The following is a 15,321-nucleotide window of genomic DNA, read 5'->3' as shown; positions in this document are numbered from 1 at the left end:
GCCCTCATCCCACTGTAGTCCCCTTTGTTTAAGCATTGTACGCTCGTTTCTGACACAACTTCCTCACCTCAATCTGTATTACAAATTCAACCATACTATGATCACTCATTCTGAGAGGATCTTTTACTAGGAGATCGTTTATTTTTCCTGTCTCATTACAGAGGACCAGATCTAAGATAGCTTGCTCCCTTGTAGGTTCTGTAACATACTGTTCTCAGAAACAATCCCGTATGCATTCTATGAATTCCTCCTCCAGGCTACCCCGTGCGATTTGAGTTGACCAATCGATATGTAGGTTAAAATCCCCCATGACTACTGCCATTCCTTTTTCACATGCCTCCATTATTCCCTTGATTATTGCTCGCCCCACCGTAAAGTTATTATTTGGGGGCCTATAAATTACGCCCACCAGTGACTTTTCCCCCTTACTATCTCTGATCTCCACCCACAATGATTCAACATTTTGTTCATTAGAGCCAATATCGTCTCTCACAACTGCCCTGATATCATCCTTTATTAACAGAGCTACCCCACCTCCTTTCCCTTCTTGTCTATTTTTCCGAATCGTCAGATACCCCTGTATGTTTAATTGCCAGTCTTGGCCACCCTGCAACCATGTTAGTGTAATGGCCACCAAATCATACCCATTTGTAATGATTTGTGCCGTCAACTCATTTACTTTATTTCGAATGCTGCGTGCGTTTAGGTAGAGTGTTTTAATCCTAATTTTTAAACCATGATTTCTAGTTTTGACCCCTCCTGCAGCCCCTTTATATTCAGTGGCCCTTTTTGTTTTTTGCCTTGGGTTTCTCTGCCCTCCACTTTTACTCATCTCCTTTCTGTCTTTTGCTTTTGTCTCCTTTTTGTTTCCCTCTGTCTCCCTGCATTGGTTCCCATCCCCTTGCCATATTAGTTTAACTCCTCCCCAACAGCACTAGCAAACACTACCCCTAGGACATTGGTTCCGGTCCTGCCCAGGTGCAGACCGTCCGGTTTGTACTGGTCCCACCTCCCCCAGAACCTGTTCCAATGCCCCAGGAATTTGAATCCCTCCCTGTTGCACCACTGCTCAAGCCACGTATTCATCTGCGCTATCCTGCGATTCCTACTCTGACTAGCACATGGCACTGGTAGCAATCCCGAGATTACTACTTTTGAGGTCCTACTTTTTAATTTAGCTCCTAGCTCCTTAAATTTGTCTCGTAAGACCTTATCCCTTTTTTTTAACCTATGTGGTTGGTACCAATGTGCACCACGACAACTGGCTGTTCTCCCTCCCTTTTTAGAATGTCCTGCACCCGCTCCGAGACATCCTTGACCCTTGCACCAGGGAGGCAACATACCATCCTGGAGTCTCGATTGCGGCCGCAGAAACGCCTATCTATTCCGCTTACAATTGAATCTCCTATCACTATCGCTCTCCCACTCTTTTTCCTGCCCTCCTGTGCAACAGAGCCAGCCACGGTGCCATGAACTTGGCTGCTGCTGCCCTCCCCTGATGAGTCATCCCCCTCAACAGTACTCAAAGCAGTACATGACATACATGACACCAGGTCTCTCTGTTCCTGCAACCCCCTTTTAAATTGTACCCTTTATTTTATATTTCGTCTCCTCATTCTTCCTAACAAAATTTATCACTTCGCACTTTTCTGCGTTAAAATGCATCTGCCACGTGTCTGCCCATTTCATCATATGTCCTATCAAAATACTATCAATCTCAGATTTCAAATTAACAATTGACCTCTGTGATAAGGTGCGGTTTGTGGGAGCTTCCTGTGTGCAAATTGCCTGCCGCATTTCCCTACCTAATGACAGTAGCTACACTTCAAAAATAACTCATTGGCTGTGAAACACTTTGGAACATTCTGAGAACGTGTTGAAACGTTAAACTGAGGGCCCCTGGTCAGTTGAATGTAAACGATCCCATAGCACTATTTCGAAGAAGAGCAGGAGAGTTCTCCCCAGTGTCCTGGGCCAATATTTATCTCTCAACCAACATCACTAAACAGATTAACTGATCACAGGAACATAGGAGCAGGAGGAGGCCATTCAGCCCCTCGAGCCTGAGATCATGGCTGATCTGTGACCTAACTCCATATACCCACCTTTGGCCCAGATCCCTTAATACCTTTAGGTAACAAAAATCTATCAATCTCTGATTTAAAATTAACAATTGATCCCCAGCATCTATTGCTGTTTGCAGAAGAGAGTTCCAAACCTCTACCACCCTTTGTGTGTAGAAGTATTTCCTAATTTCACTTCTGAAAGGTCTGGCTCTAATTTTTAGACTGTGCCCTCGAGTCCCAGATTCCGCAACCAGCAGAAATACAGAATTATTATTTGCACTAGTTTCTTCAGTGTCCTTCTGCGCATGCGCGCATTGGACTCTGCCCATTTTTTGCGCACGGGCCCTCAATTCGGTCGTGCAGGGGCAGTGCGACATGTGAGGCAGTCGGAAGGGGGGCCGGACCATATGGAGATCACTGCCGCTGGAGCTGCATTTGGAATATCGCTGTGATTATCTTCACAAATATTTCCGTGACCTTCTGTGGGAGAGAAAACATCGGAGGTGGGAGAGAGAGCGAGAAAGACTGGGGCAAAGAGAGACTGGAAGGAGTCTGATGGGAGAGAGAGGAAGACTGGAGGGAGAGAGAGAGAGACTGGGGGTAGAGAGAGAGAGGCTGGGGGAGAGAGAGAGAGATAGGATCTGGAGGAGAGAGAGGGAGACTGGGGAGAGAGAAATAGACTATGGGGGGAGAGAGAGACTGGGGAGAGAGAGAGAGAGAGAGAGAGACTGGGGGAAAGAGCGAGAGAAATTGGGGAGAGAGAGAGAGAGAGACTGAGGGAGAGCGAGAGACTGAGAGGAAGAGAGAGAGAGGCTGGGGGAGAGAGAGAGAGATAGAATCTGGGGGGGGGAGAGAGAGAGACTGGGGAGAGAGAGAGACTGGGGAGAGAGAGAGAGAGAGAGACTGGGGAGAGAGAGAGAGAGGCTGGGGGGAAAGAGAGAGATAGAATCTGGGGGGAGAGAGAGAGACTGGGGAGAGAGAAAGAGACTGGGGAGAGAGAAAGAGACTGGGGGAGAGAGAGAGACTGGGGAGAGAGGGAGAGACTGGGGAGAGAGAGAGAGAGAGAGACTGGGGGAGAAAGAGAGACTGGGAGGAAGAGAGAGAGAGGCTGGGGGAGAGAGAGAGATAGAATCTGGGGGAGAGAGAGAGAGAGAGACTGGGGAGAAAGAGAGACTGGGGAGAGAGAGAGAGACTGGTGGAGGGAGAGAGATTGGGAGAGAGACAGAGACTGAGAGAGAGAGAAAGAGACTTATGGGGAGAGAGAGAGACTGTGAGAGAGAGACAGAGAGAGAGACTAGGGGAGAGAGAGATAGAATCTGGGGGGGAGAGAGAGAGAGAGACTGGGGAGAGAGAGAGAGACTGGGGAGAGAGAGAGAGAGACGGGGGGAGAGAGAGAGAAAGACTGGGGAGAGAGAGAGAGACTGGGGGGAGCGAGAGAGACTGGTGGAGGGAGAGAGATTGGGAGAGACAGAGAGACTGGGAGAGAGAGAGAAAGAGACTTATGGGGAGAGAGAGAGAGACTGGGAGAGAGAGAGAGAGACTGGGGGAGAAAGAAAGACTGGGAGGAAGAGAGAGATAGGCTGGGGGAGAGAGAGAGATAGAATCTGGGGGAGAGAGAGAGAGAGACTGGGGAGAGAGAGAGAGACTGGGGAGAGAGAGAGAGAGACTGGGGAGAGAGAGAGAGAGACTGGGGGGAGCGAGAGAGACTGGTGGAGGGAGAGAGATTGGGAGAGAGAGAGAGAATGGGAGAGAGAGAGAAAGAGACTTATGGGGAGAGAGAGAGAGACTGGGGGAGAGAGAGAGAGAGAGAGAGAGACTGGGAGAGAGAGAGAGAGAGTTCAGAATGACTCCATGAGACTGTGTTGGATGCTCAAATCATTGTGACCTTGGTCTCTTTAATATAACTCCAAAGTGAGACCTCAACATGGTGGACTGCCTTTTATACCTGCTTGCTCCAGGGTACACAGGTGAACATAGGTCTCCCACAGGTGTGCCCCTAGTGGCAAGTCTTACACACAGGTGAGGTTCATATACATAACATCACTTCCCCCCAAAGTCTTGAGTACAAGTTATTTACAGGTTGAGGCGATCTGGCGCTCTGCATTCCCGGGTCGATCGCTTGAGTTGAAGTCCTGGCATGGGTGAGGTGGATGGATCATTGCTGCACGGCAGCGCGGCTGGTCTGATCAGACTGTCGGACATGGTGGGTTCATCTTCGTGGTTGACAGCGAAGTCAATTGCTGGTTGGGTGTGTGTTGGTGGATCGTAGATGTTAGGGTCTTCTTCAAACTGTTCTTGGTTGTCTGTGAATCGCAGTTTGGTCTGATCCAGGTGCTTTCTGCACGTTTGCCCATTCAACAACTTCACAACAAACACTCTATTTCCCTCCTTGGCTAAGACCGTGCCAGCAATCCACTTGAGACCGTGACCGTAATTTAGAACAAACACCGGACCATTAACCTCAATGTCACGCGAGGCCGCCGCGCGATCATGGTACACATTATGCCTGTGCCACCGGGTTTCTACGTGATCATTGAGATTCGAGTGGACTAAGGAGAGCCTGGTTTTGAGTGCTCTCTTCATTAACAACTTTGCAGGGGGAACCCCAGTGAGCGAGTGGGGGCGTGTCGAGTAACTGAGCAGGACCCTAGATAACCGGGTCTGCAAGGAGCTGTCTGTTACGTGTCTCAAGCTTTGTTTGATGGTTTGGATTGCCCGTTCCGCTTGGCCTTTAGATGCAGGCTTAAATGGGTCAGACCTGACATGCTTAATGCCATTGCAGGTCATGAACTCAGTTGAATTCCGAGGTGGTGAAACATGGTCCATTGTCACTGACAAGGACGTCAGGCAAACCATGGGTGGCGAACATGGCCCTAAGGTTTTCAATGGTGGCAGTTGACGTACATGATGACATTATTATACATTCCATCCATTTTCAGTAAGCGTCCACTGCTACTAGAAACATCTTCCCTAGAAAGGGGCCAGCGAAATCTACGTGGACCCTGGACCACGGTTTGGAGGGCCATGACCACAGGCTCAGGGGAGCCTCCCTGGGTGCATTGCTCAGCTGTGAACAAGTGTTGCCTTGGTGTATGCATGACTCTAATTCAGAGTCAATGCTGGGCCACCAAACGTGCGACCTGGCGATAGCTTTCATCATGACGATGCCTGGGTGGGTACTGTGTAGGTCGTGTATAAACGTTTCCCTGCCCTTTTTGGGCAAAATCATGTGATTCCCCCATAGGTGGCATCCTTTCATCCTTGCGTCGGTAAAAAGGCTTAATTTCATCTTGCATTTCCTCGGGAACCCCCGACCAGCTCCCATTGAGGATGCAGCTTTTTACTAGTGATAGCAGGGGATCTTGGCTGGTCCAGGTCCTGATCTGGCGAGCCGTGATGGGTGACCCCTTGCTCTCAAAAGCATCCATTACCAGAAGCAAGTCTGCGGGTTGCACCATTTCCACCCCAGTGGTGGACAATGGCAGCCGACCGAGGGCAGCAGTGCAGTTCTCAGTGCCTGGTCTGTGACGGATTACATAGTCATATGCAGACAATGTTAGTGCCCATCTCTGGATGCGGGACGAAGCATTGGTATTGATACCTTTGCTTTCTAAGAGCAGTGAAGTAAGCGGTTTGTGGTCAGTTTCGAGCTCGAACTGGAGACCAAATAGATATTGGTACATTTTCGTAACCCCGTATACACAAGCCAATGCTTCTTTCTCAACCATACTGTCGGCTCTTTCAGCCTTGGGTAAACTTCTGGACGCATATGCAGCCGGTTGCAGTTTGCCTGACACATTTGCTTGCTGTAACACACAACCGACCCCGTACGACGACGCATCACATGATAGTACTAAGCATTTACATGGGTCATACAGTACAAGTAACTTCTTCGAGCATAGCAGGTTTCTGGCCTTATTAAAGGCCGTCTCTTGAGACTTACCCCAAACCCAGTCATCACCCTTACGTAGCAATAAATGCAAGGGTTCCAGCAAAGTGCTCAAACCCCGGTAGAATGTTACCAAAATAGTTGAGGAGTCCCAGGAACGGACGCAGCTCCGTCACATTCTGTGGTCTGGGTGCATTCTTGATGGCCTCCGTCTTGGAGTCCATGGTTCTGATGCCGTCTGCTGCAATCTTTCTCCCCAGAAAATCGACCTCTGGCACCAGGAAAACACACTGGAGCGTTTCAGCCCGAGTCCTATTCTGTCCAGTCGCTTTAGAACCTCTTCCAAGTTGTGCAAGTGTGCGGTGATGTTGCGACCAGTGATCACGATGTCGTCTTGGAACACCACTGTGCATGGAACCAATTTTAGCAGACTTTCCATCTTCCTCTGGAAGATGGCCGCCACCGAGCGAATCTCAAAGGGGCATCTGTGGTACACGAACAGTCCTTTGTGCGTGTTGATGCATGTCAACTTGTTTGACGGTTCAGCCAGTTCCTATGCCATGTAAGCGGAGGTTAGGTCTAGCTTGGTGAATAAGTCCTGCTAGCATTGTGATTAAGTCCTCCGCTTTGGGTAGTGGGTACTGGTCCTGTAACGAGACTCGGTTGATCGTCACCTTGTAGTCCCCGCAGATTCTGACTGTCCCATCGCTCTTTAGTACTGGCATGATTGGACAGGCCCACTCGTTGAACTCGACTGGCGATACGATTCCCTCTCGTTGAAGTCTGTACAGCTCGAGCTCGATTTCAACTTTCTCTCGCATCATATATAGACTGCTCAGGCCTTGTGATGAACGGGCCATGCCCCAGGAACGCACTTTGGCGCCTATGAAGTTGCCAATGCCTGGCTCAAATAACGCTAGGAATTTGTTTAGCACCTGGGCGCACAGGGCGTCATCCACCAAAGACAGTGCTTTGATGTCGTCCCAATTCCACCGGATCTTGCCTAGCCAGCTCCTGCTGAACAGCGTTGGGCCATCACCTGGTACATCCATAGTGGTAAATCATGCACCATTCCGTCATATGATACTTTCACTGCCGATAACAGGTATGAGTTCTTTGGTGTAAGTGTGCAGCGTAGTGTGAATCGGGCTCAGTTTTGGCCTCTGTGCCTTGTTGCCCCACAGTTTCTCAAAAGTATTCTGGCTCATAATCGATTGACTCGCCCCCGTGTCCAATTCCATGGAGACTGGAATGCCGTTAAGTTTAACTTTTAACATTATTAGGGGGCTTTTGGTGGTGAAGGTGTGTACCCCATACACTTCTTCTTCATTCTCCGGTTGAGTTGCCTCTCCTGCTCGTTCAGTGTGATCCGCGCTGGATCGGTAGTCCTCTGCTGACTCTGCCACGTGGTGAGTCAGAGGTCACTTGCACATTTGAGGTTGCTTGCCCCATTGTTCCAGAGCCCTTGCACACGCAGTGCTTGAATCGACATTGATGGGCTCTATGACTGCCCCCACCGCGCCAGCATGGTGTTAATTAGCATTAGCATTCCACAGCGGCCTCTGAATCACCCTCGGCCTAACTCCTGCAGTCGTGTGGGCCCTACCATATACAGTTCTGCCTGCTGAAAACATTATTTTATGCACAGTACTTGCCGGTGTGCTTCGATTCTGTGAGAATATTGGTTTTGTGTTGTCGCTCGTGGATGTGAAGGCCTGGGCTAGCGTGATGGCCTTGCTCAGATCTAAGGATTCGGCAGTCAGTAGTTTGCGGAGGATGGCCTCGTGGCCAAGTCCGAGCATGATAAAGTCCCGCAACATTTCCCCCAAAGATCCTGCAAATTCGCACTGTCCCGCAAGGCGTCTTAGGTCTGCAACAAAACTCGCCACGTTCTGGCCCTCGGAGCGATGGTGCATGTAAAAGTGATACCTGGCCATTAGGATGCTCTCCTTCAGCCGGAGGTGCTATGTGAAGTCTTGTCCGTTGGTTTGTCTGAGACCAGTAGGTCTTTGAGGAGGTCATATACCGGCGACCTACATGCGGTGAGGGGAATCACCCTGCGCTTGATCGCCGTCTCAGCCGTGTCCAGCTCGTTTGCCACAAAGTACTGGTCGAGACGCTCAACGAAGGCTTCCCAATCATCACCCTCAACAAATCTCTCAAGAATACCAACGGCAGCCATTTCTGCATGAAAGTTCGTGATCTGTAACTTGTCGCCGGTTGTTAAGTTCAGAATGACTCCATGAGACTGTGTTGTAAGCTCAAACCATTGTGACCTTGGTCTCTTTAATACACCTCCAAAGTGAGGCAGCAGCATGGTGGTCTTTTATACCTGCCTGCTCCAGGGTACACAGGTGACCCATAGGTCTCCCACAGGTGTGCCCCCTAGTGGCAAGTCTTACACAAAGGTGAGGTTCACATACATAACAAGGGGAGAGAGAGAGACTTGGGGGAAAGAGAGAGCGAGCGACTGGGGGGGAGGGAGAGGAGAGAGACTGGAGGAGAGAGAGAGAGAGAGACTGGGGGGAGGGAGAGGAGAGAGACTGGAGGAGAGAGCGAGACTTGGGGGAGGGAGAGGAGAGAGACTGGGGGAGAGAGAGTGAGACTGGGGGGAGCGAGAGAGAGAGAGAGAGAGAGAGAGAGAGAGACTGGGGAGAAAGGGAGAGACTGGGGGGAGGAAAAGAGAGTCCAGGAGAGGGAGAGAGAGACTGGGGGAGAGTGAGAGACTGGGGCAGTGAGAGAAAGAGAGAGACTGCGGGGTGGGGGTGGGGGGGGGGGGCGTGGGGGAGAGCGACTGGGGGAGAGAGAGGGGCCGCGGGAGAGGGGATCGGAGGTGAGATTGGTAACTCAGGAAAGACGGATCATGTTCTTCCAATCCCCTTTATACCCACTCCCGATTTCTCGGAAAGCTCAGTGCGTGTGTTACAAGGGACATCGTTGGAGGTGATGAAATCTGGAAATCACGACATTGTCATTATTCACTTCATGTCCAATAAACCAGTTAACAATCCGTGACTCACACACAATGCCCCATCTAGGGGGGCGGCGGGGTACTGGGGGGGGGGGGGTGGTGTGGGTAAGTTCAGGAAACTGGGCTGAGGGGGGGTAGGATCTTGGGCTGGGGGCGGTGGGGAGCGGGATCAAGGACTCGGGCTGGGGGCCCAGGCTGGGGGGGGGTCAGGGACTTGGGCTGGGGTGGGGGGCGGGGCAGGAACTCGGGCTGAGGTGGGGGGGCAGGGACTTGGGTTGAGATGGGGCAGGAACACTTTCCAGAGAAATTGCTGGGGGTGTCTTATCCTCCAAGGGGACCAATCAGCAATCTGGTCATGTGATCATGGATACCCAATCAGAGCATTTTTCTAGTGCAAATAATTACGTCAGTGGAAATAGTTTCTCCCTACCTACCCTATCCGTTCCCCTTAATATCTCGGTCATTCGGTCACTGCTGTTTGTGGGACCTTGCTGTGCACAAGTTGGCTGCCGCCTTTGCCGACAAAACTACAGTGACTGTGCGTTAAAGTTCATTCATTGGATGTAAATGCACATTCTTTCTTCTATGTATCATACCGAGGAACGGCAGGTATATTTTGCCAAAAAAGATACAGAATAATATTCAGAGACTGGTCCGGTCATGATCCTGAGTGTACCAGAAAAATATGGTTCAAGATCCACTCAAGAAGGCCATCTGGTATAACTCCAGTCCAATAACCGAGAGAGTATTAACAGAAGATTAAGGGGTGATCTAATCATAAGATCATAAGAACATAAGAATTAGGAACAGGAGTAGGCCATCTAGCCCCTCGAGCCTGCTCCGCCATTCAACAAGATCATGGCGATCTGGCCGTGGACTCAGCTCCACTTACCCGCCCACTCCCCATAACTCTTAATTCCCTTATTGGTTAAAAATCTATCTAGCTGTGACTTGAATACATTCAATGAGCTAGCCTCAACTGCTTCCTTGGGCAGAGAATTCCACAGATTCACAACCCCCTGGGAGAAGAAATTCCTTCTCAACTCGATTTTAAATTGGCTCCCCCGTATTTTGAAGCTGTGCCCCCTAGTTCTAGTCTCCACGACCAGTGGAAACAACCTCTCTGCCTCTATCTTGTCTATCCCTTTCATTATTTTAATTGTTTCTCTAAGATCACCCCTCATCCTTCTGAACTCCGAGTAAAGACCCAGTCTATTCAATCTATCATCATAAGGTAACCCCCTCATCTCCGGAATCAGCCTAGTGAATCGTCTCTGTACCCCCTCCAAAGCTAGTATATCCTTCCTTAAATACGGTGACCAAAACTGCATGCAGTACTCCAGGTGCGGCCTCACCAATACCCTGTACAGTTGCAGCAGGACCTCCCTGCTTTTGTACTCCATCCCTCTCGCAATGAAGGCCAACATTCCATTTGCCTTCCTGATTACCTGCTGCAGCTGCAAACTAACTTTTTGGGATTCGTGCACAAGGACCCCCAGGTCCCTCTGCACCGCAGCATGTTGTAATTTCTCCCCATTCAAATAATATTCCCTTTTACTGTTTTTTTTTTCCAAGGTGGATGACCTCACATTTTCCGACATTGTATTCCATCTGCCAAACCTTAGTCCATTCGCTTAACCTATCTAAATCTCTTTGCAGCCTCTCTGTGTTCTCTACACAACCCGCTTTCCCACTAATCTTTGTGTCATCTGCAAATTTTGTTACACTACACTCTGTCCCCTCTTCCAGGTCATCTATGTATATTGTAAACAGTTGTGGTCCCTGCACCGATCCCTGTGGCACACCACTAACCACCGATTTCCAACCCGAAAAGGACCCATTTATCCCGACTCTCTGCTTTCTGTTCGCCAGCCAATTCTCTATCCATGCTAATACATCTCCTCTGACTCTGCGTACCTTTATCTTCTGCAGTAACTTTTTGTGTGGCACCTTATCGAATGACTTTTGAAAATCTAAATACACCACATCCATCGGTACACCTCGATCCACCATGCTCGTTATATCCTCAAAGAATTCCATTAAATTAGCTAAACATGATTTCCCCTTCATGAATCCATGCTGCGTCTGCTTGATTGCACTATTCGTATCTAGATGTCCCGCTATTTCTTCCTTAATGATAGTTTCAAGCATTTTCCCCACTACAGATGTTAAACTAACCGGCCTATAGTTACCTGCCTTTTGTCTGCCCCTTTTTTAAACAGAGGCTTTGCATTAGCTGCTTTCCAATCCGCTGGTATCTCTCCAGAGTCCAGAGAATTTTGGTAGATTATAACGAATGCATCTGCTATAACTTCCGCCATTTCTTTTAATACCCTGGGATGCATTTCATCAGGACCAGGGGACTTGTCTACATTGAGTCCCATTAGCCTGTCCAGCACTACCCCTCTAGTGATAGTGATTGTCTCAAGGTCCTCCCTTCCCACATTCCTGTGATCAGCAATTTTTGGCATGGTTTTTGTGTCTTCCACTGTGAAGACTGAAGCAAAATAATTGTTTAAGGTCTCAGCCATTTCCACATTTCCCATTATTAAATCCCCCTTCTCATCTTCTAAGGGACCAACGTTTACTTTAGTCACTCTTTTCCGTTTTATATATCTGTAAAAGCTTTTACTATCCGTTTTTATGTTTTGCGCAAGTTTACCTTCGTAATCTATCTTTCCTTTCTTTATTGCTTTCTTCGTCATTCTTTGCTTAATCGAGGTGTTTAAGGTGATTAAAGGGTTTGATCGGGTCGACAGGGAGAAACTATTTCCTCTGGTGGGGGGAGTCCAGAACAAGGGGGCATCACCTTAAAATTAGAGCCAGGCCGTTCAGGGGTGATGTCAGGAAGCATTTCTTCACACAAAAGGTGGTGGGAATCTGGAACTCTCTCCCCCAAAAAGCTGTTGAGGCTGGGGGTCAATTGAAAATTTTAAAACTTAAAAAATCGATAGATTTATTTTAGACAAGGGTTATTTTAGACAAAGGTGGGTAGATGGGGTTAAGATACAGATCAGCCGTGATCTAACTGAATGGTGGAACAGGTTCGAGGGGCTGAATAGCCGCCTCCTGTTCCTATATTCCTAAATGTGAAATTCCATGACTCAAATGTGCAGGGCTGTGGGGAAAGAGCAGGGGGGAGTGGGACTGATTGGATCGCTCTTCCACAGAGCCGGCACAGGCACGATGGGCCGAATGGCCTCCTCCTGTGCTGAGTATTTGCTTCATGAGTTCTTTGCTTAAGTATTCAAATCAACGCATTGCTATTAAGATCTAGTTGGTTTATTAACAAAGATTTAACTATCACACTGCACATTACTAGTTCATCCATCATCATCATAGGCGATCCCTCGTATCGAGGATGACTTGCTGCCACACCAAAAAGGGATGAAGGACCTAATATTCTGGATCCCGAACTAAATTTTGAAGGGTGGAAGATGCGTGGATTTTTTTAACGTGTAGTGACCATTGCACCCCAGCCACCACACGGGCTTGACAGAGCTAGGTCTTGGTCCAGTGGCAAGGGTTAACCAAGACGACTGGAGACCAGCTCTGCTGCACAGGCCCAGTGCGCACACATATCGCAGTGTGGGCTGGCCTGTGCTGCCCCTGGGCCCTCGTCTCTTCTGGGCCCAGAACTCACGCCTCTCCTGGGCCCTGATCACATCGCTCTACAATCTCTCACCGCTCCTGCACCCCAACCTCGCTGCTCCTGCTGCACCTGTTCATCCACTAGGCTCACAGCCACATGCCTCATTGTGGATGACCTAGACCCAACTGATTGGGGTTTTATTGAGTCTTGTGAACTTCATGTGACTAGCTAAGCCACTCACAATGCAACAGCTCTACAAACCTGTGAGCATACCCAAAGGAGCATACATCACAACCATTAATGCATATTTTAAAAAATTGGGGCTTGGGTTGAGGGGTTAAAGTCGGTGCAGCCGAAACTCCTTCACCTCAGTGCGAAACATGCAGTATAACTGGCTTCTGATGGGAGCGGTCGGGGGGGGGGCAGGCAAATGAGGACTGCTGCTGGCCATCACCGTCAGGACAATGGAAAGTTAAGGTCAGAAATACCTGCTCCCATCGCTGGTCACCGTGACTCGGATCGCCAGGAGGTTGTGCCCAATCACGTCTGCATCTGGAGATCTTAGCGGCGAGTGACTCTCCAGGGCGGGGCACGTCTCAAGCAGGTCCAAGTCTCCAGATGCGCATTTAGTCCTTTTACTGGCGACTGATCCAGACTGGAGTGGATAAACTGTGAGAGAAAGGACAAGGAACATGGTCAGCAATCATCCTCGGAGAGTTAGTGACGAAGGGTTGGGTCCAAGATGGTGTGTAACACATTGCTGAATGCTGAATAACAAGTGGCCCCAGATTATTAGAACATAAGAACAAGGAACAGGAGTCGGTCATTCAGCCCCTCGAGCCTGCTCCGCCATTCAATGAGATCATGGCTGATCTTTGACCTCAACTCCACTTTGCCGGCCGATCCCCATATCCCTTGGTTCCCCGAGAGTCCAAAAATCGATCTGTTTCAGCCTTGAATATACTCAACAATTGAGCATCCACAGCCCTCTGGAGCAGAGAATTCCAAAGATTCACCACCCTCTGAGTGAACAAATTCCTTCTCATCGCAATCTTAAATGGCCGACCCCTTATCCTGAGACTGTGTCCCCTAGTTCTAGACTCTCCAGCCAGGGGAAACAACATCTCAGCATCGACCGGTCAATCCCCCTCAGAATTTTGTATGTTTCAATGAGATCACCTCTCATTCTTCTAAACTGCAGCGAGTATAGGCCCAATGTATCCAATACCGAAGAGTCCCAGCAAGGTAACTTTGAACAATTGTTTAAATGTTTCCCGGTAGGTCAGGAGGTGCAGCTGTTCTCCTCTGGGCCGGCAAGGAAATGTTTGGCCCCCCCAAGACCCAGGCTTATTTCATCGTCCAGTCCCCCCGCCCTCCGATCACATCTGGACTGCCCCCTTTCCTACCCCCCTCCCCTCCCCCACCACCACTTACCTGGCTGCGGAGGACGATCACTGCGAGTCACCCGCTCAGCCTCCACTCGCCCAGATTCCCGCTGCCGCCCATCAGCCAGGCAGCGATTCCTCCCAGGATCGGGCGGGATTCCCTTCCTGAATATGGAAATCTGGCGCAGGGAGTTAAAATCTCTCCGGGCCATGAAGTACGAGCTGATCGCTCACCCTGGGGGCCACCTGCAGAGACCAATCCCAACCCGTACCAGCCCAGGTTCAGTGGGCAGCACTCACCCTCTCTCGCCTCTGAGTCGAACGTCATGGGTTCAAGTCCCAATGAATCTAGGCTGACACATCAGTGCAGTGCTGAGGGAGTTCTGCACTGTCAGAGGGGCAGTAATGAGGGAGCGGCGCACTGTCGGAGAGCAGTGCTGAGGGAGTGCCGTGCTGTCGAAGGGGCAGTACTGAGGGAGTGCCGCACTGTCAGAGGGACAGTACTGAGGGAGCTCTGCACTGTCGGCGGAGCAGTACTGAGAGAGCGCCGCATTGTCGGAGAGGCAGTACTGAGGGAGTGCTGCACTGTCGGAGGGGCAGTACTGAGGGAGCACTGCACTATTGGAGAGCCAGTACTGTGGTAGCGCTGAACTGTCGGAGGGGCAGTACTGAGGGAGCGCTGAACTGTCGGAGGGACAGTACAGAGGGAGCGCTGCACTGTTGGAGGGGCAGTACTGAGGGAGCGCCGCACTGTCAGAGGTGCCGTCTTTCAGATGAGACGTTAAACCTAGGCCGTGTCTGCTTTCTCAGGTGAATGTTAAAGATCTCACGGCAGTATTTCAAAGAAGAGCAGGGGAGTTCTCCCGGGTGTCCTGGGGCCAATGTTTATCCCTCAGCCGACATCACTAAAACAGATTATCACATTGCGGTTTGTGGGAGCATGCTGTGCACAAATTGGCTGCAGCGTTTCCCGCATTACAACAGTGACTACACTTCAAAAGTACTTAATTGGTTGTGAAGTGCTTTGGGACATCCTGAGGTTGTAAACGACGCTATATAAATGCAAGTCTTACTTTCTTTTTAAAATCGAGACCAATGAAACTGTTGACCCATGGCTGCCAATAACGTCTGTCCATAAGATGGGCCTGGTCTGCCAGGAATCCAATCTAGCCAGTCTCCTTCACCCACCTCTCCGCATTTCTCTTCATCTTGCTCTCTCCGGCTAGAAACTGGGACTCTCTTCCGCAGAGTGTTACTTTTAAGAGGCAGCAATGTCACTATCAGTTCTGATCCATGTTCCTGTACATACCGCCTTCTTAATTTGATTCACTCTCGGGATGTGGGCGTCACTGGCCAGGCCGACATTGATTGGCTGTCCCAGAAGAAAATGATGGGCCACCTCCTTAAACCGCTGGTGG

General features: G+C 49.8%; 1 protein-coding gene across 1 annotated transcript in view; it reads right to left on the bottom strand.

Moving 5' to 3' along the window:
* The window catches only part of mical2b (microtubule associated monooxygenase, calponin and LIM domain containing 2b), a 403,033-nt gene that overhangs the window by 85,115 nt on the left and 302,597 nt on the right, over positions 1–15,321 (bottom strand). Inside the window, exon 27 of the mRNA XM_070899469.1 lies at positions 13,007–13,187. Coding sequence (XP_070755570.1) covers positions 13,007–13,187 — 181 coding nt within the window. The remainder of the gene's footprint in view (positions 1–13,006; positions 13,188–15,321) is intronic.

This window comes from Pristiophorus japonicus, chromosome 14, assembly GCF_044704955.1.
Source record: "Pristiophorus japonicus isolate sPriJap1 chromosome 14, sPriJap1.hap1, whole genome shotgun sequence".
NCBI lineage: Eukaryota > Metazoa > Chordata > Chondrichthyes > Pristiophoridae > Pristiophorus > Pristiophorus japonicus.
Note: the sequence above shows the minus strand (reverse complement) of the source record. Positions and strands in the feature narration are given on the sequence as shown.